Source organism: Hoplias malabaricus, chromosome 5, assembly GCF_029633855.1.
Source record: "Hoplias malabaricus isolate fHopMal1 chromosome 5, fHopMal1.hap1, whole genome shotgun sequence".
Lineage (NCBI taxonomy): Eukaryota > Metazoa > Chordata > Actinopteri > Characiformes > Erythrinidae > Hoplias > Hoplias malabaricus.
In genome coordinates this window covers 27973021-27997687 of record NC_089804.1, presented here as the reverse complement: position 1 = coordinate 27997687, position 24667 = coordinate 27973021, and the positions used below count along the sequence as shown (strand labels likewise).

The window sequence follows — 24667 nt, the reverse complement described above, 5'->3', positions numbered from 1 at the left end:
ACACAATATATCTAACATGAGTTGGTTAGAGAAATTGAATGAATGGGGGATAATTTGTAAATATTAAGTAAAAATAATGTAATACATTGTGCAACTGAAAGGAGAAATGGTTACAAAACACAGAATTCTGATACAGCTATGTGTTGAGTGTGTGTGTTTCTCTGTGTCTGCGTTGGTTTCCTCCCATGGTCCAAAAACACACATTGGTAGGTGGATTGGCGACTCAAAAGTATGTGTGAATGTGTGAATGAGTGTGTGTGTGTGTGTGTGTCGGCCTGTGAAGGACTGGCGCCCCCTCCAGGGTGTGTTCCTGCCTTGTGCCCAGTGATTCCAGGTAGGCTCTGGACCCACCGTGACCCTGAACAGGATAAGCGGTTACAGATAATGAATGAATGATTGATTGATATATATACACACACATACATACAGTACCAGTCAAAAGTTTGGACACATTAGTCATTGGTGGAATAGGGCTATTCACTGTAGAGAACTGTGTATCAGCCCCTACCTCTGCACAACCAAGGTTATGGTCTCAAACACATTAAGAAGGTGAGCAGTTCTACAAATTAACTCTCGATAAGGCCACAACTGTTCACTGAAAACCATTCCAGGTGACGACCTCATGAAGCAGACTGAGAGAACGTTGAGAGTGTGCAAAGCAATCATCAAAGCAAAAGATGGCTACTTTGAAGAATCTAAAGTATAAAAAATATTCTGGTTCATTTATAAAAATTATGTTTACTAAATAATTCCATATGCGTCGCTTTATAGTTTGAATGCCTTCCATGTTAATTTACAATGTGTTGAAAATAATCATGAACAAAGGAAAACCTCGCTAAGTGTCAAAATATTTGGTACTACAAACTATAACTTTAAAGAACAGTAATTAGTCAGCTTATTTTACACATGGATGTACCCAAATGTGGGTACTGCTCTATGAAGCATAAACTGATTCATTCGAGTTACACTAAGTAATTTAATTAATTCCCTGTGACTTTTCTCTTTAGGTGCAGAAAAAAAGATTTATTGTTCTTTGTAAACACTCATATATTCTTTGATAACACATATTTTAATGAACTTATACTACCCACCCACCTTAACATAATTGTATTCCTGTTCTTCAGCAAAATGATGGGCAGTTCACCGTGATCCAGCTGGTGGGCATGCTGCGTGGAATTGCCTCAGGAATGAAGTACCTAGCCGATATGAACTATGTCCATCGTGACCTCGCGGCCCGGAACATTCTGGTTAACAGTAACCTGGTGTGTAAAGTGTCTGACTTCGGGCTTTCGCGCTTCCTGGAGGACGACACATCTGACCCCACCTACACCAGTGCCCTGGTGAGAGCATTTAATTATACAACCAATGATATTCAAGCACCAATAATGGTTCACAGTAGGCATCAGGGCAAGGCAACTTGATAAAATCACAGGAAGCAAAGTGTTAAAATGTGCGAGAAATATAATCTGAACATGTGTGAGAAACATCAGATGTTATATATAGAAACTTTTAGCAGGTAGAATATTTTCTTTGATTGTGTGTTACAGGGAGGGAAGATCCCCATCCGATGGACCGCTCCAGAGGCAATTCAGTACAGAAAGTTCACCTCTGCCAGCGATGTGTGGAGCTATGGCATCGTCATGTGGGAGGTGATGTCCTATGGAGAGAGGCCATACTGGGACATGACCAATCAAGATGTATGTACCTTTGTGTTTATGTATACACTTTAAATTTTCAATCTGCACTGATGCCTTTTTCTACTATTTGGCAGCAGATCATATCACATTTGGAATCAGCACTAGGCACGTTTTATTTTTAAATAAATCTTTATTTATTCAAATTAATAGTTTTCTTCTTTACTCTTGTTTAGTTGCGCTGTTTAACTGTAATTACACAAATGCTTCTAGTTGTTTTTAAAAGCATAGCATCAATCAAAAGTTTAGAATTTTACACAATTCACAGATTATTTCATTGAAGTATGAGTGAGAAATAACTGTTTAAGCGGATTTGTGTTTACTAGCATTATCTGTGACTTGTGTTGTCTTTACTTGTGCGGCTCAGACATAAAATATAGCCATCTTTATCCCAGCATTAGTTCAGTAGTTCTCCCTTCTCCTGCTGTAGCCATTGATGCCAGAGACAGTTGGCGGTTCTCTCAGTGTGATGCTTTGGCTGTGGGTGAGTGATGGATGAGGGCAGCTCTGTGGTTTGGAATCAGAGGGGAGGTAAACAGCAGCAGTGGTGTATCATAAATCTGCCTACAGGGCGTCCCGCACTGTGTGGGGGCTTCAGGGTCTCCAGTTGAGCTGCCCTATCACTTTCTACAGTTCTGGACATAGCATATAATATAATAACCTGAACTATTCATTTTCAGTGTCTGTGTGATCGCAGCAGTGTGGTTGTGGACTGTAGCCTGTAGAGACTGATGTGGACAGCTGCTCTGTGTGACTCAAAGGATGTCTACACACTTTGATGTCCATGAATTGTTTTGCAGATGGTGTACACTTAAAGGTTTCCTGTCTTTTTTTTTTTTTAATAGTTGAGATACCTCTTTTGTATCTCACTCATTCACTGATATCTTTTCATTCACTCTTTTGCTTCCTTACTAACTCACTCATGTTTAGCAGGCTAAGGACTGTCCATTAGGGTGTGCTGTAAGCTATTTATTCATTTTTTTTGTTAGTAGACTAACTGCTAAAAACTGTTACTCTAATTCTAGTTCTAGTTTTACTGTCCTAAAGCCCAATGTTGCTAATATTTGCCATTGAGCATTGTGACCTTAAGATCATGTACAGCTGCTCCAGATCATGTACAGCTGCTCCGTTTTGTTACACGCTATGCAACAGAGATAATTCAAGCTGTTGCACAACTGATTGTGTCTGTGTGCAAAATGGCTGCACTTTAAAATGTAATTAAATACACTGAGAGATCAATGGGTTAGGAACACCTACCTTGTAGTTCTACGATTACACACTGTAGTCCACCTGTTTCTCTGCATACTTTCTTTTCCCCATTTCACCCTGTTTTTCAATAGTGAAAAAATGGAGAAAAAGCTCTCAGTTGTCTGTGAACTTTTGCAACTATAGTTTTAAAATAAACGAAAAAATAAAAAGACTGCTGAGAAAAGTTTTGATAGGCATCATTTGTGCCTGAATGGCTGATTATGTTTTGACAAATGATGTCCTAGGGAAGTAAATGAAACATTAAAACCCAGGTTTAATTTAAACTCCACACAGTTGTGAATAAGAAACTTATTTCAAATGCTCGGCACGGCAGCGCGCTAACTGTTCCTGCCCTTGACTGCAGCTTCCATTTGCAGCGTCCCTCTGGGTGGCTGAGGCGAAAGCAAATTATGGGCCCAGATAATGAAAATAGTTTCAAATTGAAAGAGCGAACGCTAATGCGCTAAGAGAGAGCACAGATCGCGGCGGTTATCTTATTAGCGGCTCCACATAGCGTTCTTTGGCCCCCATTGGGCCGTGGGTGTGAGGCTGCTGGATGAGATTAATCAGGCTTTGAATGGAGCTCCGTAATGTCCGCTATAATGAGCTGGAGAGCGGCAGGTCTCACTCGGGTCCTGTAACCTTCACACTGACGTAGCTTTGCTGTGGTTTCTTCCGTTGTTCAGTAGGAGACACACAGAAACAAAAGCTTTGAAAACCATAGAATTGTCTTTATTTTAGCCAAAGTTCTTTCAGAGACTGTGTCCACTTTTATTGAGGACTTCACCACATGGATATGTACGTTAGCTGTGTTAAAATTGATCATAATGTAATCTGGATGTTTCTTCAGAACTATAATAAAAGAAAGGAAATGTTCTAGTTTCAAGGTGCTGTCCCCTACCACTAGGAGTTTGCAAATTTGATAGTGGGTATGCCATAGCTGGGAATACATGAGAGTGTAAAGTTTCACATTAAGGCTGAAGTAATCTGATTTTTTGCCTTCTGTGACACAAATCTGATTTTGTTCAGGGCAGTGTGGACAAGTCAAATCTGATGTTTTTAAAACAGATTTGGGTCATTTTCAGTCGAGGTATTAGATCGGATACATATCAATATGTGGGCATACCTCATGGTATGTTTTTGTTATGTGTGTTTTTGCTATATACATATCCTTATCATCATCATTACATGATGTCATCATCAGCCAGCACCAGCAGTGTGGCAAAACAACTACGGACGGTATATTAATATGACATTATTTTTGTTGGTGATAAAAATGCGATGTGCATAAATGTATGTGCCGTGTCAGGGATGGATTTGTTTCTCTTTACAGACAGATACAGGTCATGTTCATTCATGTATGTGAGCAATCAAAATAACCAAATCCGATCTCAGCAAAGAATTGGAATTGATTAATGAGGCTTGTAATGTGAATAAATGCACTAATTGGCCTCACTCTCTTGGGGTTGGTAGGATGACCCTCTTTTCCTCCCCATCATTCAGTGTGATGCTGTTCAGTGTAGGTGTGTGGGAACTTATGTAACAATATTGCCAGTTTTCCTTTTTGTTTTCCAATTGTTTTCCTTCAAGTATGTTGGAGGCATTGCCAATGCTTTTCTTCAGTCTTCCTTATACATAGCCTCATGATATAGTGGGAGACAATGCTATAAGTCAGTCAGTGTGCCTTACTAAATTATTTAGGAAATTAGATAAATAACATAAATATCATTCAAATGTTGTACAGACAATCATGAAAGTGTTTGTTTAAAATCTGAAATGTGGTTCTACAGTGGCATTGGCCCAGAAAGCCCTTTTGGCACCTTTAATGCCAAGAGATGCTGAGTGGAACAGAACTGTTACAGAAAATGCAACCAGCAACATCGTTTAGAAGCTCAGAAAAACCACGTCATATTTCTCCTCCTTTTACAGAAAAGGAGCAGTTAACAAAGAGGACAAGACAAATATAAACATAGAATGACAGCAGGAATTTCCTGTTACAACTTGCAGCATATCATCCAAGCACAGAGTTTAGTTAGTGTTGTGCTTTAACCATGCAGGTGTTAATCATGTTTGTCCTGACAGTAATTACATGCCTGGCTGTGAATGGAAGCATGGTGTAGCTGTGTGTGTGTATACAGTGCTGAGTGCCGGAAGGTTGTCCTAAAATGCTAAACAAATCTGAACAGGACCATAGGAAAAGAAAAAATAAATAAATAAATAAATAAATTGTAGCTACCATGACAAGATGTTAAGGCTAAGTTTGGGCTAGGCATTGCACAAATTTCTCCAAATACAGTAATATAGACATCAATAGAAAAAATAACCCACAAAGGTAGGAATATGTGTGTGTGTCTGGAACTGAAAATAGCTGTGCATGTGTGTGTGTATGTGCGTGTATGATGATAAATGGCCTCCCAGGGTCTCCTTCAGACAGAGATAATGATCACAGTGTGTTTATGAAGTGAGCAGATCAATCCTCAGTCTCCCTGCAGAGCTGTGAGGCCACCAGTGTACTGCTAGTGTAGCAACACACACAGCTATACTGGATCCCAATGCTACTGTGTTACATGTATATGTGAAAGAGTAAAAATCACAGCATTTAGCAAAGGCTGTATTTCAGATTGAGTCAGTAATGTGAGAGAGAATGCATCCTAGAAATTGCAAATACGTCAGTTTCCAAAATAAAACGTCAGTGTCAATACCTCAGAAACAAACACACTGTGGCAGATGAGTGTTTCCTTAAATGCTGCACTGAGAGATGGGTCTTCACTCAGCATTTGAAGATAATGAGGGGAAGTCTGATTCATGATCTGGGCTCCAGGACAGTGTTAATACTTGTTTTCCATGTGACTTGAGGAGATGATGCCTTTACTTCTGACTGATGTCATGAGATAGTGAGGGGCTGGTCCATTTTTGGCATTGTAGGTGAGCTATGGAGTTTTAAAACTGATGCGAGAAGCTGGTTGAAAGACGTGAACTTGGGAGGAACGTAGGTATGGTCAGTACTTCCAAAACACAGAATTACTTCCCATCTCATGAAAGAAAATAGTGGCTTTACAGACCTAGCAACCCATTGCCAAAGCCTGGTGATGTCTGCAGATTTCAGTCTGTCGTTGGTTCCAAAGGATTTGGAATCAAATACTAAACAAACCGTAACCACACTTGACCTCTTGGCCTCTAAAACACACACCAGGAGGTTTAAAGTTCCACTTTAGACTTGTATAAGTGTATGACACGCTCAGGACTGTTTAGCTAAACAGGATGGAAAGTTGCATATTCGTGTGGGTGGATAAGCCCTGATTTGTGTTGCTCAAGATGTTTGGACAAGATACTTGGCTTACTGGAGTTAAGCACTTGCACTTACAGGATTTTTGGTGAAAGGAGAGGAAGTATCCTTTTCGGCACTTATTCATGAAGCAAACATGAAACATAAATAAGTAAATAAACAACCAACCAGTCTCTAGAGCTACTGACAGACCCTGGAGTTAATGTCTGTGAAATAAAATCTAGCTTTAGCCCACACGCAATGCCCAGAGACTGTCCAACTGCTTCAAAATTACAGTGAGTTTCTGTCCAAACAGTTTAAATTATAAAGTATGAAATATAAATAGATGGTGATTTACTTGCCCTAAAACATCTACATTTTAGGCCTTTTGCACCAAAACAGGGCATATCCGGTGGCCATGTATTTACACATCTTTATGCTTAGCCAAGCTGTTAGATTTTTATTTTATTTGTATTTTCTGTCCTTGTGGGCACTCTGCAGAACATACAAAAAATATTATCTGTAAATCTAGATCTTATGGTTGTCTTAATGCCAACTGTCAGGATTCATAACATCAGAGACTACAGGTGACAACTGCTCAGTCGACTAAAGGCAGTTGATGCCTCTGGGTTGTTGGGTTTATGCTTCGTGTGGTGGTGTGTCTGCATCACTCTGCAATTACACCATCACAGCGCTAAGGCTGAATCACAAATATCATCCTTGAACATAGGTAACACACTATTGCTGTTATACATATTAGTTTTATAAAAAATGAAGTGCACTACTTAGGCAGTCGACACATAGTTACATTTCCGGGGAGGTGGGAGTCAGTTTACAGCGTAGGGTATGCAATACTAACAGCATTGGTTTGACATAGAAGCATAAATTAACTATAAAGGAACGCTATGTGACATTTTTTAATATCATTGTGATACTCTACTGACCTGTAGTAAGGAGAACAGAGTCTCTGTATTTTCTGTCTCTGGGCTTAGAACTGCAGAAATTGCATTATGTAACTTTGGGAAGAAGGTAGGAATTTGTCCCCCTCCTGATTGATATATGTACAGTGTTGGAACAATTATTTACACTACGAGGTTCCTTTAAGAATAGCCAGTTTTCCATAAAAAGCATAAAGGGATTGAAAAAAAATGTCCCACACACATGTATATTGCGTATTATTAACATCTTATTATTAGTGAAAGGGCACCTGCTGCCTTTATGTTTTCAGCAAACACGTAATAGTTTAGGTTATTTTATTTATTCAGCCAAAGCCCTTCTATCGTACTGTAACTATCAGCATGTTTACACTTACATTTATTAATATACATTGTCCCTAATGAATGTATCTTTGCCACTAAAAGATTCCGATTTTGATTCTGATTCCCTTCCACGTGTAAAAACTTAAACCTCTGGGTCTCCCCCTGCAGGTGATAAATGCCATTGAACAGGACTATCGGCTGCCCCCACCCATGGACTGCCCCAGTGCCCTGCACCAGCTGATGTTGGACTGTTGGCAGAAGGACCGCAACAACCGGCCCAAATTCAGCCAGATCGTCAACAACCTGGACAAGATGATCCGCAACCCCAACAGCCTCAAGGCCATGACCCCTCTCTCTTCAGGGTACGGCCAGCAGGGTTCCTCATATTTTTTGAGTGTATGGCATGTTAGAATATGTATTTGTTTGATGTTATGTAATGGTCTAACAGCGTTGTGTCTTTTAAATGATACATATATATATATATATATATATATATATATATATATATATATATATTTTTTTTTTTAAACTCCATTGATGTTGATCATTTATATATTATGATCTGCATTTCAAACTAGTGATGATTCTGCGTAGGCTCTGGACCCCCTCATGACCCTGATCAGAATGAAGCATTTACAGAAAATGAATGAATGAATTGCCTGGATATCATAGTATAAAATGCATTACTACTAAAAGGATTATGATCATATCCAGCACGAATGCTTTTCAGGCTGAGTGTGCTGTTGCTCATGAATGGCTAGACTTCTTCTCTCTCAGTGTCTAGCAAGTAAAAGGTGCACATCACCACCTAGTGTACCATTAAAGCAATTATTCAAGTCTATTAAGGAACAGCTGTGCAACATTTCACAGAATAATTCAGTGATGCATATTATTTTCTTGGCAAAAGGGAGTAGAGCATATGTAAGGAAAGAAAAGATAAATTTGTTCATTAAATATACTGTGTGTTCTGTCATTGGTTGTAAAGCAAAAGTAATTTGATTTTGGTATGGGCTCCCATTCTGGATATGAAAAAATGGAATATGATACTAGTTATATTTATCCCAGTGGAGGGAAAACCCATATATGCCATATGATATGTCTATGGTTTTAAAGACCTCTGAAGTTTTTTTAAGAGGCAGAGACACATTTTAGCCATTATACCTGACTTTGTCTGGATGCGTGGGTGTGGTATTGCTTTTTGTGTGTGTGTGTGTGTGTGTGTGAGATAATGTTCATGGCTAGTCTTCATACAAGCCCACTCCCATGCGTCGTTCAAGGCTTATTTAAAACCTAAATGGAATATGACCTCAACAAGTACATCTTTAAAACAGTTTCTGTAGGAACAATCTATTCCCATAATGTTTACGAACATGTCGGTTTCACTTGCGATCACGTCAGCGCAGCACTTGCGTGCCAAACATTTCGCTTCCTTGTTTTTTTTGGCACCAAGCCACAGTGTGTAAATAAAATCCGCTCAAGTTTGATAAACCGAGACATTTCATCCAATGCTTGAGGCACTCTTTGACTCCATACGGCTGCAAAAGTGCAAAACAAAATAACATTCTGAAACACCTTTTCATGTGCATACACATTCAGGCAAGAAGACTGGTATTATATGCTCCTATACTTCTTATGTTTCTGTCTTAAAATTCAGATCTCTACTGGGGCTTCTATGATTTTGAAGACAGGGGTCACCCTGAGGTTTTTTATATATGAAATATAGGAAATATTCACACTATTTATTCTGTATCTTATGAATAAATAGTACTGGCTCTGGGAATAGTTCTGTACAAGTTATATATTGTGCAGCTGTGAACTCTCTGAGACAACAGATACCTATACAAATGAGAAGAGCAAACTATATACAACCCAGATTGAGTAAAACACCGACCTGAAATAGTTAGAATACATATTAACGTGTCCACTTTCTGTCCTTTGCAGTGTGCACTTGCCCTTGCTGGACCGCAGCGTGCCTGACTTCTCCAGCTTCAGCAGTGTGGATGAGTGGCTAGACGCCATTAAGATGGGCCAGTACAAGGACAACTTCGCCAACGCTGACTTCACCAGCTTCGAACTAGTCTCACAGATGACCATGGAGTAAGTGCTGCTAAACAGAGAGAGACAGAGTGCCACATGTACATACTGTGAGGTCCAAAAGTCTGAAATCTAACTAATGGTTGATAATGATATTAAATGATTAGTTATGGATCGCAAATGTCACAGCAGCTCATCCTGAACATCATTACGCTTCAGAAAGTATTTACGTGCTCCACAGCTCAGTTCTGGGGAACTTTTTATCTCTCTAACTGAGATCCCATCCACAAAGATCTGGATATTGTAAATAATTAAATATATACCCCAAACAGATACAAAAACAGTTGCATTACCATGCCAGTCCAGTAGGGAGGCATAGTACCTCCTAAAGAGAGACAACACCACAAAACATGAAAGAAACACTTGTACACAAGTGTATGTTTTATCTCAAATCACCCCATACCCCTTTTGTAGTGGATTACACAAGTCATGAAATTACTGAATCTAGATCTTAATATTGCATTATATAATTCTAATTCACATAATTTATAATAATCTATATGTGGGAATCTGTAATATCGTGTTATCTGTATGTATACATTGTAGTTTTATAACTTATGTGGTTTAATATATAGACAGTGAGGGGGTTTTTGAATTTCAGCCAGAGACAGACACGCTGTGTGACATCAGCATTCTCAAAAGGATGCATTTGCCACTGACAACAGCATTTTCAAAAATCCCTACCTTGGAGAGCATTTGTAGTGACCTAAAACACAGTTTTAATGTGGACGGGAGGCTAAAAAAAACAATGACAAAACTGTTATCCGCATACATGTGATACATGGCATTAAGCCTGCTGATCTTAGGCTCAGGTTACAGCTGATCCAGAGCATCCCATTTCATTTTGTGCTCTGATATAAAGGCTATGAAATTTGCTTGTGCATAATTGCACAGATTTCCATAACATATGGAACTTTAATTGTTTATAAAAGGTGTTTATAGATTGTGGACATAGTATTCATCATAATATGAGAAGTTTCCTCTTGCTTGTAGAAATCAAATATCCTGTGCATGTAGATTTGTACAATATTATAGTGCATACGCTACTTTTCAGGGAGTATACGTCTTATTTATGCTTATAACCTAGCACATACACTTTTTAGTACATCTGACCCAAAGAGAGAGAGAAGGAGAAATCAAGATGAAGCTGCGGATGGTGCAGGTCTGGAGAACATCCAGGTTTAAAACTCAAAGCCAGCACAACTCTTTGATTCTCCACATGACTTCATAACTGCTGACTATTGTTCCTTTGTTAAGCCCTTTTCCCTGTAGTTTGAAAATTTTTCAGCGTGTGTAATGTTTTTGCCGTGTTTGCTAGCTGTCATCTTTCAAGATGAGGCATAAATAATATTACTGTGATCACAAACAGTAACAGAGGGGGTTTAATGTGGAATACGTTCCACTAATGACCAGGATCAAAAAGAACTTCAGTGTAATCTAAATAATAAACTGATATAAAATGTGAAGAAATAATATTTACTTAGGGCCTCAGTTTAAATAAGAAAGGGCCAGCAGTGTTTACTGGACCACACCAATGCAGAAAACTGTGCATCTGTGCCCCACCCATAGACTGTGCCATAACAACTGTTACAAGGTTGGACAAACGTTAGAGAACATTAGCAAAGGATAAGCCAAATTAAACTGTAGAAAAATTAACATAAGAATGTGGTTTTGTTTGCGTTATACTTCTAGGACCAAGCTAATCAGTTCAAATAATCAGATGCACATTAACGTCATGAAAATATCTAATGTGTACATTGTTTAACAGGAATAAAATAAACTACATTAAAGCTTCATCTTTTAAATGACATACCTTGTCATTAATTGTCAGTATGATATTAATATGCGTAAGATTGACATGCAAATGGTGTGCCCATTTCAATCAAGCATTTTCAGTGCATCAGTTTTTCAGAGCTGTAGAGCTATAATAATGATAGTTGTCAAGACACAGACTAAACAATAAACTAAAGTCCCCATATCAGACGTATTTAGTAAACATTAACTTGGTTTATCGTCTGCATTCTTGAGCCCTGTGCTATGCAGAGGGGAAACAAACTGCAGCGTGGCACTCTCACATTCATCTTTCCTGGCATTAATCTCCACTTTACCTGCACCAACCAGACACACAGCCCTGTGAAAACAAAGACATGCCATTGTCTCACACGCATTTTTGATTGTGCAACAAAAACTGGGTGATACGGATAGCACTGGAAGCCAGAGGAATTTAGCCGCTGTTTAGTCCTGAGCTAACATGCTGGGTTTATTTTGGCGAACAGTAATGTGCCTTGTGTGGAAGTGTCGGTGTGCATGCAGGTATGTGTATGCGTCAGTCTTCACACATTTATAGGACACAGGAAATCTGGGAAAATAAATAAATAAATAAAATAACATACTAAGCCCCCTACATATTGATCCTCACTTTGGAAAGTGTGTCAAAAAATCATATGCGTACTTTCTTAAAGCTGAAAGGGTACGGTTAAGGGACATATAGGTTTGTTTGGTTAAAGAAGTGCTCATCCATTTTTGCTGTCAATAAATAACTTATTTTAATATGTTTAATTATTATTTATGTTATTGGTTTTACTTCCTGTAAAAATGCAACTCACATGATATAAAGAATCAAGTTGCTTTATAGTGCCTGTGTGAATCAGTTTATACTCCACAAAACTGAAACACACTGTGAACACACACCCACAGCGCTGGCAAGCCTTCTCCAGCACCTGGGGTTGTTGTGGGTTCTGTGCCTAGTTAGTTTTAGGACCAGGCTTTGAGTACATGCTATGGTTTCACATTACTGGAGATCACCACAATGGACACTACCCTGAAATGAAGGTGGTTTTGGCCTAATTTACCCTAAACATCGTTTACGACATCAGAACCATTGCAAAAAAAAAATAATAATAATGCATAAATGTGAACTTTGTTTGAAAATTATTTTTAGCTTGAATTGACCTTGTTTGACGTCCTCTGTTTAAAATACAGCAGCCACTAAAGAATATCTTTTGTTTATTAGGTTGTTTTTATTTATTTATTTATTTCAATTTAAGCATTTTCTCACAATGAACTCCTCTGTATCTCCACTGCTTAAACTGGAAAAGCAAGAAGTGGTAATAAAAATTGAAAGTTGTTGGTATATGGTTTTCCTTGGAAGGGCTCAGCGAGGCTTTTTTTTTTTATATAGATGTTTATGCCAGCTGTCATGACAGACTTTTGGATATGTCATGTAGCCTTGTTAAAGATACCTCAAACACACAACTAATAAAAGCCAGAAAGGATGGAGTTATGGAGGCCTTAATATGACAAGCGCTACATATATAATGCATGGGACTGAATCTTAATGACCTGTGTAAAAGGTATAAATCATTTAAGAACCAGTGTGTGTGTGTGTGTGTGTGCGTCCTCTCCACAGAGATATCCTCAGGGTGGGAGTGACACTAGCAGGTCATCAGAAGAAGATCCTGAACAGTGTCCAGATGATGAGGGCGCAGATGAACCAGATCCAGTCGGTGGAGGTTTGACCACTGAAGCACCATGTTGGACAGTGAGAGAGCCAGGAGTAAGTGGTCAGACGGAAACGAACGCTCGGGAACCTTGAGCTTGTTTTTTTCTTCAGGACCACCGTTATCCTAAAGGGATTTTCCTCCAATTCCCTCATCTTATCTCTCTCATCTACAACCCAGCACCCCTCCTCCACATACCCACCTCCTGAGTGACCCCAAATATAGCCCCAGCAACCTGGGACAGAGTTGTCCCCTAAACATCAACAACAACAAACAAATAAAAACAAACAAAAAAAACCCACCACCACCACCTAAACGTCAGGCTTAGCGAGCCAAACAATAGCAGATTCTTTTCATCTACCAAGAGCATGCTCTTCCTCTTTCTCTTAGTTTTATATATATATATATTTGTTTTTTTTGTTTTTTTTTCACTTCTTCCTCAACCCTCTTCTACTCATCTGTTCCTATTAAGAAATTTTCTAAGAATTTTTTTTTAAAGAAAAAATTAAAAAAAGCTATGTGGATCTATATGAGATATATAGATGTGTACAAGTGTAATCTAGGCAGACTTTAAATAGAAAAGGCTACCCTTTAAAAGGGCGAGAAAGAAAAGAGAGGTACAACGGACAAACCATGCGCTTCTGAGATTTTTCTTCGGGTTTTTAATTCTATTTTATTGGGGAAATCATGAAATAGGAAAACGGACTGCCTGCTAAATGGCTGCAAGTGAAAGAAAGAGTGGAACCGTAATCCCTTCTCCACGGTTGACGGGGAACGCGAGTAATGGAGATGAAATAAAAAATAAAAAAATAAAAAAAACACCATGAGATGGAACGTTCGGCAGCGATTACTGCCATGAAGAAAACACCAGACTTCTGATAACTTTAGTAGTTTGCAACACGTTGAAACAACTGAAACAAAGGAAACAAAACAAATCAACAACAAAAGCAGATGTCTTCTCTTCTTAATAGTAATCTTGTCGACAGTGTTGAATTTTGTGATGAAGATTTTGTTTTTTTCTTGGCTTCCATTCACCACGTGAGGACACGAGACCATTTTAATATTATTGTTATTATTTTGTTTTTCTCCTTTTACAGACATAACCTGCCAAATAGGACGTCTTCCTGTCCTACCTCACAGGTCCTTCTGTACATATCAGACGCATTAAGATTTTAGCTTGGAACTGATGGATTGGCGTGTTTTTTATTTTTTTTATTTTATTTTATTTTTTTTCTGAGCTCGGAAACTTTTTTTTTTTTTTTTTTTATACCTTAGACAATGGATTTCAATGATTAAGTACAAGACACATCACATAATGCTTTCCCTACCAATATATAGACATGGAGGAATTTAGTGCATATGTTAATGAATTGTTTACATAGAAGGACCCCGAGTGCACATATGTTTTGCTATTCATTTGATTTATTGATCCCTCGTTTTATTTTTTCAAAGCCCTGCCATACACAAGTGTGCGTATGAGTGTAAGAGTGCATGTGTGTGTGTGTGGGGGGGGATCATTGGGTGAACACCGAGCGTCTGACAGCATGCCATTTGTCGAAAAGGATGACTTCACTTTACTACACCTTAAAGATCACTGTGTTTTTTTTTTTTGCTTAATTCCCAGATTTCAGCTTTTACAAAGGATTTTTTTGTGTTTATATATAATGAAGTGTGAAATCTCAGCATTAAAGGATTGAAATAAGAGGCAATCCTTTAAAAATATATATATATATATAGGACAGTGATGTCCAGTATAAACATGGTATTATTTTATTGGTTGGTATTCCATTGGTACTGATTCACGTACACCTCATCCAGAAATGCCAACTCTGCTAAATATGAAATGAGTCTGTTAGCATTATGCTAGTTTCATTCATGTTTAGCCACATTTGCATATCTGGGTAAAGTATCCCTCGAAGGCATGATATTAAGTTGGAGTGAAAAGCCAACACATACTCTACTGTGTAAGACAGAGACTGCCGTTCATTTATTTTATTTCCGGTTAAAGCAGCCCTTAAATTATCAAAGAAATCAGCAGGAATATTTCCATGCCTCCCAAGTTCAGTCATAGAAGTTGGTTGCAATTTCAGTTTCCCTGAGTCCAGGTAATCACATTGAATGACGTTAATATTCAGCAGCTTCTTTGCTAGATTTACATACATCTTCTTTTCTGTCTATTTCCTTTTCTAGCATTGAGTTGCCTTCTCACAATGGATTTGACTAATCCATTCTCCTAAATCTGATCTTTCTAGAAGTATCTCCTGATAGCTGTTTTACTGGAAATGATATACTTGAAGGACTTCTTTTTTTTCCCTACCTTTGCAAAGAGGTGGCAACTTCAGGTCCAGAAAGTAAATGTCCTCTGAGGCTGACTTGAAATGAATAGAGAAGCCTGTTTTTTTGCACAGTAATCGTGGTCCTGGAGTGTGGCAGTAACTGCCGTATTCTAGGTGTGGTTTAATTGATTTGATTTGATATAAAGAAAATCCATCTGTAGACTTCCATGCCCAATTGTCTAAACATTATTGGTCATTTCTGGACCTCTAGGTTCATACTTATTTGCAAGTATCAATATTCATCAAACATACATGTAAATAGCAATGTAAGTAGCCTTCCCCTTTCAGAGATTTTTTTTTTCATGAAGATGTGTTGGATTTTAGTGTACAGATTTTTTTTGTTATAAAAATGAATGGAGAGTTATTAGTGTCAAAATGTTGGGCTTTTTTTTCCTTTTCTTTTGTAATAGCGAATAGACAGACGGGTGAAGTGCTAGAGATTGTAGGACTGAGGCCAAACTGAGTACTTCCAGCAGAAGCCGAAGAACAGGAAAACCAGAGACACCTCCAACTGTGCTACATTTGTGTATGTGTGTGTGTGTGTGTGTGTGTCTGTATGGGTGCGTGTATCCTGGCATGGAGGTCACTTGTGGTCAGCAGTGCTCCATTACACTTTGTCCAGCTCAGCTCACCAGAGATTTCCTCTGTTTCATAACCTCAGGGTCCACCTACATCTTTAAAACACATATTTAATTCACTTGGCTTGATGCACCACATTGAGAGGAATAATTCAAGCTGCTTGAATGTGCTAGAAATGCAGTGGTCATCTGGCACCAAGGCCTCCAGCCTGACCGGGGTCATCAGGACCATAACTGTTAACCATCTTCCCATGACAGAACTCTTCCAAATGTTTGCTAATCTTTGATGCACCATTTGTACTCCTGCAGGTCTAAAAATAACTGCACAGCAGTGATACACTGGTGTTCAGTACCTATTTTTGGTGGGGTTTGAAGGATTCTAAACATGAATAATGGCTGGAAGAAGTGGAAGAAAAACTGGATAGGGTCCTTTAAAGGCAAGGTATTAAAACAGTGTTAAGATGTAAAAGATAAAAAAAAAGATATATGACCATAATAGACCAATACAACTGGACTTCAGCTTGAATAGAATGCCCTTGAAAGGCAGAAAACTACAATACGTTGACAAGCTATAGCTGTGTCTGAAACTGTGCCATATTCCCTGTGTGTGTGTGTGTGTGTGTGTATTATTATTTCTTCTGCCTGCATGAATAAGCATGAGCTAAAATGAGCTGTTCTGATTATGCTCCACTTCTGATATCAAGTGCAGGGACTTTAGAACTGCCCGCTCCCTCGTCTGAGCATCTCCAGTATCTTAACCCAAGTAAAATTCAAGAAATTCAAAATAGAGTGGAGAAATAATAAATAAATAACAAAAAAACAAGTTAAACAAAAGTGTCCACGGCTCCCGTGACTCTGCTGTTTTCTTGGGGGTAAGAGGCTCATTTTAATTTAAAGAAACAGGGCTGTTTGAACAGGGTGAGAACGGTGCTGTTGTTGATCCATTGTATTTTAAACAAAGGATGAAAGAAACATTTGATAAAGACCCCAGGGAACTGTCTTTAATATTTCCCCGTTTAAGAATTTCTTCAGTTATTGTGCTATTACATTCATGACCGTCCTGGAGTGAGGTCTGTGGAGACATTGTCATAGGGGCCCTGTGTAGTGAATATGGCACAGTTTGGGACACAGCCTCTATACGTTTAATAGGAGTGTGGGTGATGATTGAATAATGTTGGTTTTCAACAAAAACCTTGTGTTCAGTGCATTCTGAAATCTGAAAGTCAGTGCTGGCTTGAAAATTTCTTCTTCTTTAACATTTACCAAGGTTTCTCACCAAGTTATTGGTGAGGTTTTGTTCCGACACTGATGATATTATTGGACTGACAGTGTGTATAAAGTGCAACCTGACTCCAGTAGCAATAAGGCCCAGGTAAACACCTTTCAAATGAACCCTCAGAGGCGTTTGAAAAGCTGTGCTGATTTGACTGTTTGGTGTGTTGGTCTGGGAGAGAATGGAGTGAAGTATTTAACCCCAGTATGTGATCCAATATCCAGATGTAAGGGTTTTGCTCATGCATCAGCACGAGAGACAGAGTCTACAGCGGTGCAACCACAGGGCCCACCTACAGCAACCTCTTACCTTCGGTGATCAAGCATTCAGTATTTATTGGCTCCTCAGTGTCCAGCAGTAAAGTAGCCCCACAACTGAACTGCTAATCTTCCTAAGAATATCCTCTATTTATTCTTACTTGCTTTCACTCTCTCCATTCATTCAGTGTCTTCTCCCTCTTCCTCAGCCCCTCACTCCCCTCTGCCCCCTTCTCTCTCTCTCTCTCTCTCTCTCTCTCTCTATGCGATATATAATCTCTTTGGGGAGAGGAGTGATGGAGAAGATGTGTTTAAATTCCATATCCACTGCTGGAGTACTTCTCCCAGCGAGTGTGTGTTTGTGATGGAGAGAAGAGCAGAAGCAGATTAAAGGGGTGGTGCGAGGACGACTGTTTGGAAGGTGTTCAGGTCCCGAGTCCCTCTGCTGTAGTAAATCAGTAGAAGAGCAGTGTGTTTACTCGCCGTGGTATTACTGGCACTTTCCAGGTTTCAAAAGATATGCTGTACTCTGAAGACTTGTCACCACTTACCGAACACTCTCTCTCTCTCTCTTTCTCTCTCTCTCTCTCAAAGAAATGTGCTGCTTTTTGGAATCATGTTGGAATGGAATGGGAATGAGATTTGCGTGTGCCATCTGAAGAGCTGAATTGGGCCAGAGTTAATCTCATATTTGAAGCATGTTTTGCCGCTTTAAAATGTTCCCACAGTCCACTGTAACATCCCTGAGTTTGCTGCAGTAGCCCTGCACACATGGCAGTTTCCTTTTTCCAAGTTTCTGTCAGGTTTGCAGTAAGGTGGAGATGACTGCTTTGTGTGTATTTTCAGTCATAACTCACAGATCTCCAGAATGGTAACTTCACTATTTACTAAAAATGTACATTCTAAAGTGTAAATGACCTACTGCCCTCGGACTCACGAGGGTCTGCTGTGCTTTCAGCCACATTCAAAGCCTGCATATGTTGTGTCTGTCTTCCTAGACTAAATGGCCACCAATGTAGCAGATTTATGTCCAGCGTGACTCAAACTCACAGACTGCTGCATTATAGCCACAAAGCTATCAGCTCATCTGAAACCAAACAGTCTCTTTCCAACTTGTTAGAACTCTGTTGCTGTAGTCTGGATCATGCCAAGAAACTGCTTTTCTCTATGCAGTCTGTGGTAAACAAATATGTCTTTAAACTAATAGCTTTGCCCTGTGGATTGTGTGAATTAGGATTGTTACAGGAACCGTCAAAATCGTTTTTAAACCTAAAACTACATAAATGATAAAGACCACAGTACAAAGCAGGGTGAGTTGCAATGCATTACATGTAGCAATATAGATGATACAGACTGAGAGGATCTGGAAATCTTCGGAAGAGATATGATCATACAGTAAACCAAAATAGCTTTGGAGCATTATTGTGTGCTACAAAGCATGAAAAATGGCACGGCTTTTACTCACTTTCCCGTTGAAATCCATAGTCTCCACAACACATGCTAATCTCACTCGTAGCTAGCCTATAGGCTGTGCTATTACTTTGGTTTAGCAATCCGTAGGCTGAGGCTTCAGTACGGCAATTCATATTCTCTAACATCACAAAGGCCAGTATTTAAAGAGTTATATTTCATCTTAATGGTACAGCATTATTCTTATATTCCATTAAAATAGAAACCACTGGTCTCTGTAGGAGGCTAGCTGCTTCATTCCTCAACTTGTTTCCATTTTTCTGTCCATCTTTTCATTTACTGGAACTGCTGAGTAGACCTCAAGGGTGGGAATAAATGAGATGCAATGGCGAGAGTGTGAAAGAATGTTCCGCAGAGCTACTCAGCGACGCTTATTGGCCGTTTACTTATGGACCGTTTCACCACAGTACCAGAACTGTTCACCACAACTTAGCAGACACAGGAATTTATAGGCGTTTTGTCATCCGAGGCAGGTCAGAAGGTGCTAGGCCAGATGGCTTAATGGAACGTGTATACAGACTCTCAACAGGCATCACTTCACAGGCCAGTTATTGAGCTGGCGACAGTTGTGTTCTGCGGACATCACTGGAACCGCCAATGCTTTCTTTCTCTCACACTCTCTCTCTCTATCTCTCTTTATCTTAATATTGGCAAGTATAAACATGATCGGCCCTGCACTTTTCAACAGCAAGCTGTGAACGGCATATGCTCCCAGTCTTTGCAGAACTGTTCCCCAACTGTGTGGCAGTTGTAAAATGCAAGCAAATAAAACCATTATGACCCAGTATTACCATGATCATGGCAGTTGAACGTAAACACAAGCCGGGCCCCGTCTCTGTGTTGTGGCCTGTGTCGTTCAAAATTGGTCAGAAGCTTCATCCCAGAGAGAAAATGGCTCCTGTATGCACTGCCCTTCCTCACAACGTAACAGCACCCTCTTGTGGTGGCTTGGAATCACTACAGTTTGCCTGGGATTATGCTTCCCTGTTTGAGCCCAATACACACACACACACACACACACATACATGGGGCAACTAGACCTTCCCTGAGCACCAAGCCCTGACCACTGTGATACACATGGGAGGTCCTGTTTCGATGTATAAAATGTACATTTGACTGTAACCCTGTGAATGATGTAACAATTCCATTATTTGTAATATTGTTATTGGTTAATTTTCTAAAAATCAATCAGCCCAACTTGACTCTCCTCATTAAAAAAAAAAAAAAAAAAGAAAAAAAAAAGAAATGAGATCGGTTATAAATCTTGTGTCTTGGTATTATTTTTACTGTTGTTGTTGTTATTATTATTATTATCAATTATTATTATTATCAATGATAATTTATTCTTTAACTGTGACCTCGATGTGACTCCCAGGCAGGAACACACCCAGGACGGAGCACCAGTCCATCACAGGGATTATTATTGTTATTATTATTCATATTTTCATTATTATTATTATTATTACTATTAAGAGCTTTCAAGTTGATTCTAGGGGTGCACGGTGGCACAATAGATTGTGTTCCTGTCACACAGCTCCAGGGTCCTGGGGTCCTGGGTTCAGTACCTGCCTCGGGTCACTGTCTGTGAGGAGTGTGTTCTCCCTGTGTCCGCATGGGTTTCCTCCAGGTGCGCCAGCTACCACCAACAGTCGAAAAAACACATGTTGGTGGGTGGCTTAAGCAAAAGTATTCATAAATGTGACTGGGTAAGTGTTGGAAATTACCCATAGGTTTGAGTGTGTGAGTGACCTTCAGAGTGTGTTAAGCACTGAGATGGACTGGTGCCTTGTCCAGGTTGTAGTCCTGCCTTTTGCACTATGATTCTGATTCAGAAAATTAATGAACGAACAAAAGTGATTCTGACTCCTGGAATCCATATGGATGGTGAGTCCCCAGAGTGTTATCTCTCCAGTTTGGGTCTTTAGGCTATAGACCAGTTCCTAATTTCTCACATGGTCTTCAGTGTTGGTCGTCCTCTTCATCTTTTACCTTTAATGGTTCTTAGCACATTTCTACCATATTTCTCACAATATTTCCACTCTTAAACATTTCAGTTTGGTTTGTCCAGGCAAGGAATGTAAGATTCTATTTGGTCAAATATCCATTCACTTCTTTTATCTTACAAAAATACTCTCAAAAGGGACTTTTGTAAAGAAGTAGAAAAAAAAATCCAAAACCAGTAACAACAACAAAATTGACTGTTTTTCCCCTTCATACAAATATAATCCATCAGATGAAACATGTTCTGTGTCTTAAAATTGCTTACTGCATGCATATATACCACAGAGTCTGACATTTAATGTCAGGAACACTAAAATATTGGACAATGTGTGGTTTCTGACACAGTATAACTTTCCATAAGATGCACAAAGATATGTTGCATAAGTATTAGTAGCTACCTGAGTTATTAAAGATTTTTAAAGCAGTCAGCACTTGGAGAAATGGTTTTGAGCGTAACTATCGTAACTATAAGTTTCATGGTCCCATTATATAAACTTTGTGGTTAGCTAGCATTAGCTGTTTGCTACACATGCTACTAAAGTACCAAACTTCAGACAACAAATACTGTCTGAGTGACAAATTTGAGGTTAAACCTCTTTATCAAACCTTAATTACAATATAATCATATGGCCACATTTGAGCTTCACAGGTAGAAATGCATTATTTATTGTTTAAGGTTTATTGTATTGCTACATTAGCAACTGTATTGTGTTATTAATAATTGTCTGATTAATAATTATTAATAATATAGAATTGAAGAGATGTGTGTGGATGAATTAGACCAATCAGAAATTGCCCAACATCTGTGCTCTGTGACATCATAACCACACCCAACTTGTAGTTTAGTAGAAAAGAGTCACACTGGGCTGTATTTATTACAGTGCGCAGCTTGTGAACAGTGACCTGCTGTAAATAAATCATTTGTATGCAAATAAGAGAAGAAATGGATAATATTGAAGTGCACTTTGTAAATGAAGTCCCGGGTTCATAACTGGGTTTGAATTTGTTATCAAATAAATTGTGTAATAACGTTAAAGGGCCTCTTCGGAGTTCAGTCTTGAGTTAGCCAGTGACATTGTCCACCCCAATTCATTCCTCATAATAATGCCACGCCAGTTTTGTTTCTGTGTGCTTCTTTGGGTCTGAATAAATCTCAGTGGAACACCGCCCCTCCTTACCAACTAAACCCCCCTTCACCATCCCCTGCTGCTGCCAGTGCCTGGCCTCCAGCTCGCTGAGCTTTTGGAGCCCCTCGTTAGCGGCTAGACGTGTGAAAGCATGGTGACCCCTGGGTGACCTAACCAAGAGTGGCAGGCTCCAAAAAAGAGGACGGCAGCAGCTCCTGCGAGGCGACGGGAGTTCAGGAGTTCAGCCTCAGAAACTCCCTCACACTCCAACAGTTCTCTCGGCTAATCCGGCCCACCCGCAAGCCCCCCTTTACGCCCTGTTAACCACCGCCACCGCCGGCCCAGCGGGAACGCCACCCTCGCCAAATCTGCAGCAACACAACCCAGAGAACCTAAAACCAACCCTTATACAAACTTCAGTGTATATTCTGAGCTTTAGTTGAGTTGTGTACTGTGCAGAGCCTTGATGTAATCCTTGGTTTGGACTGCAGCTCTAGCTGAGGCCTTCATTAATCACAGACACATCCACTGAAAGCTTCCAGCTACTGAAAGAGCTGCTTCTAGAGCATCTCTCCAGGTTTTTCAGAATTGTTTTGTTAACAGTGTAGGAGTAGTTCATCCACAGTTTGTTGATAAGTGCAACAGTGCAACAGTGTCATATCAATAAGGAAAATTATGAAGAACTTTTTAAATCTATTTTATTATTTTATTTTACATTTTTTTTATTGTATTTAAAGTTTTAGCTCAAATTCATCCCAAACAAATTGTTTAAATAATTATATATATATATATATATATATATATATATGTATGTATGTGGTCGTTACAATAATAATAATATAATAAATAGGACACGTTATTATTATTATTATTATTATTATTATTATTGTTATTGTTTGAAATCAAGGTAATAATTTGAATAATTCAATGTGCAAGGGTAAAATATTATAGTTATAGAATTTTAATGGCACATTTTATTAAAAATGAATTAAATACAAAATATACTTAATTAAATAAATAAACTTAAGAATATTCAATACATTTTTACGGCAATCATCTGTTATTGTAATAATAATTTTATTGCCGTTATTATTTTTGTTGTGAGTATGTTTTTAAGAACACTTCCAGAGCTGAAGCAGGATTCTCCTGTTGTTAATAGCCATAGAATATTTGGTTGCAACTTTAATACTTTTTGCTAAGAATATAATATAATTTAATACATAAACCTTTATTTATTTACATTTTCTTTTGTAAAATGATCTTTAAGATTATAATGAAACTAATAAAGTGAACTCATCTCTAAACTGAAGTTTAAATTAAATTGAACTAAAATATAGTCAAATGAAATATCAGTGTTACTGAAGTGAGAAGAAATGATGAAGATTAATGCTTTTAATAACACAGTAATTCACAGAAAGGAAAGCATTCCTGATGGATGTATCCATTGGACACAGTTAAGACTAAAGTGTTTCTTTCCACACTCCATTTCTGCTGAAGATCATTGTGAGCTCATTACGTCTCGGTCAGATTCTTCTGGACAGGAAGCTACAGAGTGGACCAGACCCTGCTCTGCTGTGCTCTGCCTGGAAGTTACTCAAAGTGCTTCACTTCTCTGTACAGCCATTAATGCTGCTTCCTGCTAAGTGTAATAGCGGCTGATCAATGCTGTGGCTCTCTCTGGCGTTTAATCACAGCTCTAGATGATTAAAGAGTGATCAAAACCTCTGGCTGCAGCCAGGTCCCACTGTGACTGCCCGTCTATCACTGAGCTGAAACGCTGAGCCTATAAGCAGTGGTTTATTCTGGCTCTCAGACTTGTGTATGAAGCTTTGAAATCCTTGACTCTTTTTCTTTACAGCTCAGTGTTAAAACTCCACTTGCAAATGAATTACTGGGGCAAGTTCAAAGCATTAGTTCTTACGTTGATAGAACATTTTCACTGGGAAAGTACTTATAGCAGTTACATGAATCTGTTTTACACTATTCTCTCTCTTCAAGGGTTTTTTAGTAAGGGCAGTAGTTCTGTACACATCTCTGACCACTCAAAAAACACTGGTACTTTCCTTCTTTCTGTGTGTTTTCTCTGTGGTGGAGGGTGTGAAAGTAGTCAACAGCAAATTTACAACTCAATATTTAACACCAATTTGGAAAATGGATCATTGGGGAAGATTTATTTTGAACAGTTCAAAGAATTTGGGGAAATTACAGGAGCTCTTGTAGTTCTACAATTACAGACGGTAGTCCATATATTGCTCTGCATGCTTTAAATGCTTACATTCACCCTGCTCTTCAGTGGTGAGGACCCAACAGGAGCAGGTTTGATTTGGGTGGTAGATCTTTCTCAGCGTTGCAGATACACTGATGTCTTGGAGGAGTGTCAGTGTGTATTATGCTGCTATGAGTGGATCAGACACAGCAGTGCTGTTAAGAGTTTTGAAACCCTTCAGCATCACTGCTTGACTGAGAACTGTCCACCAAGAATAGTCAGCATTGTCCTGTGTCCACTGATGAAGGACTAGAGGTCAACCAACACAAACTGTGGGTCAATAAATGAGCTACTGTCTG

General features: G+C 39.0%; 1 protein-coding gene across 2 annotated transcripts in view; it reads left to right on the top strand.

Moving 5' to 3' along the window:
* ephb2b (eph receptor B2b) overlaps positions 1-13496 on the top strand; it is a 220195-nt gene extending 206699 nt beyond the window's left edge. For both annotated transcript variants that reach the window (XM_066673311.1, XM_066673310.1), the window contains exons 12-16: positions 1125-1340; positions 1548-1697; positions 7635-7828; positions 9408-9563; positions 12970-13496. In XM_066673311.1, the coding sequence (XP_066529408.1) occupies positions 1125-1340; positions 1548-1697; positions 7635-7828; positions 9408-9563; positions 12970-13078 (825 nt within the window). In that variant the 3' untranslated portion in view covers positions 13079-13496. The remainder of the gene's footprint in view (positions 1-1124; positions 1341-1547; positions 1698-7634; positions 7829-9407; positions 9564-12969) is intronic.
* The last annotated feature ends 11171 nt before the right edge of the window (positions 13497-24667 follow it).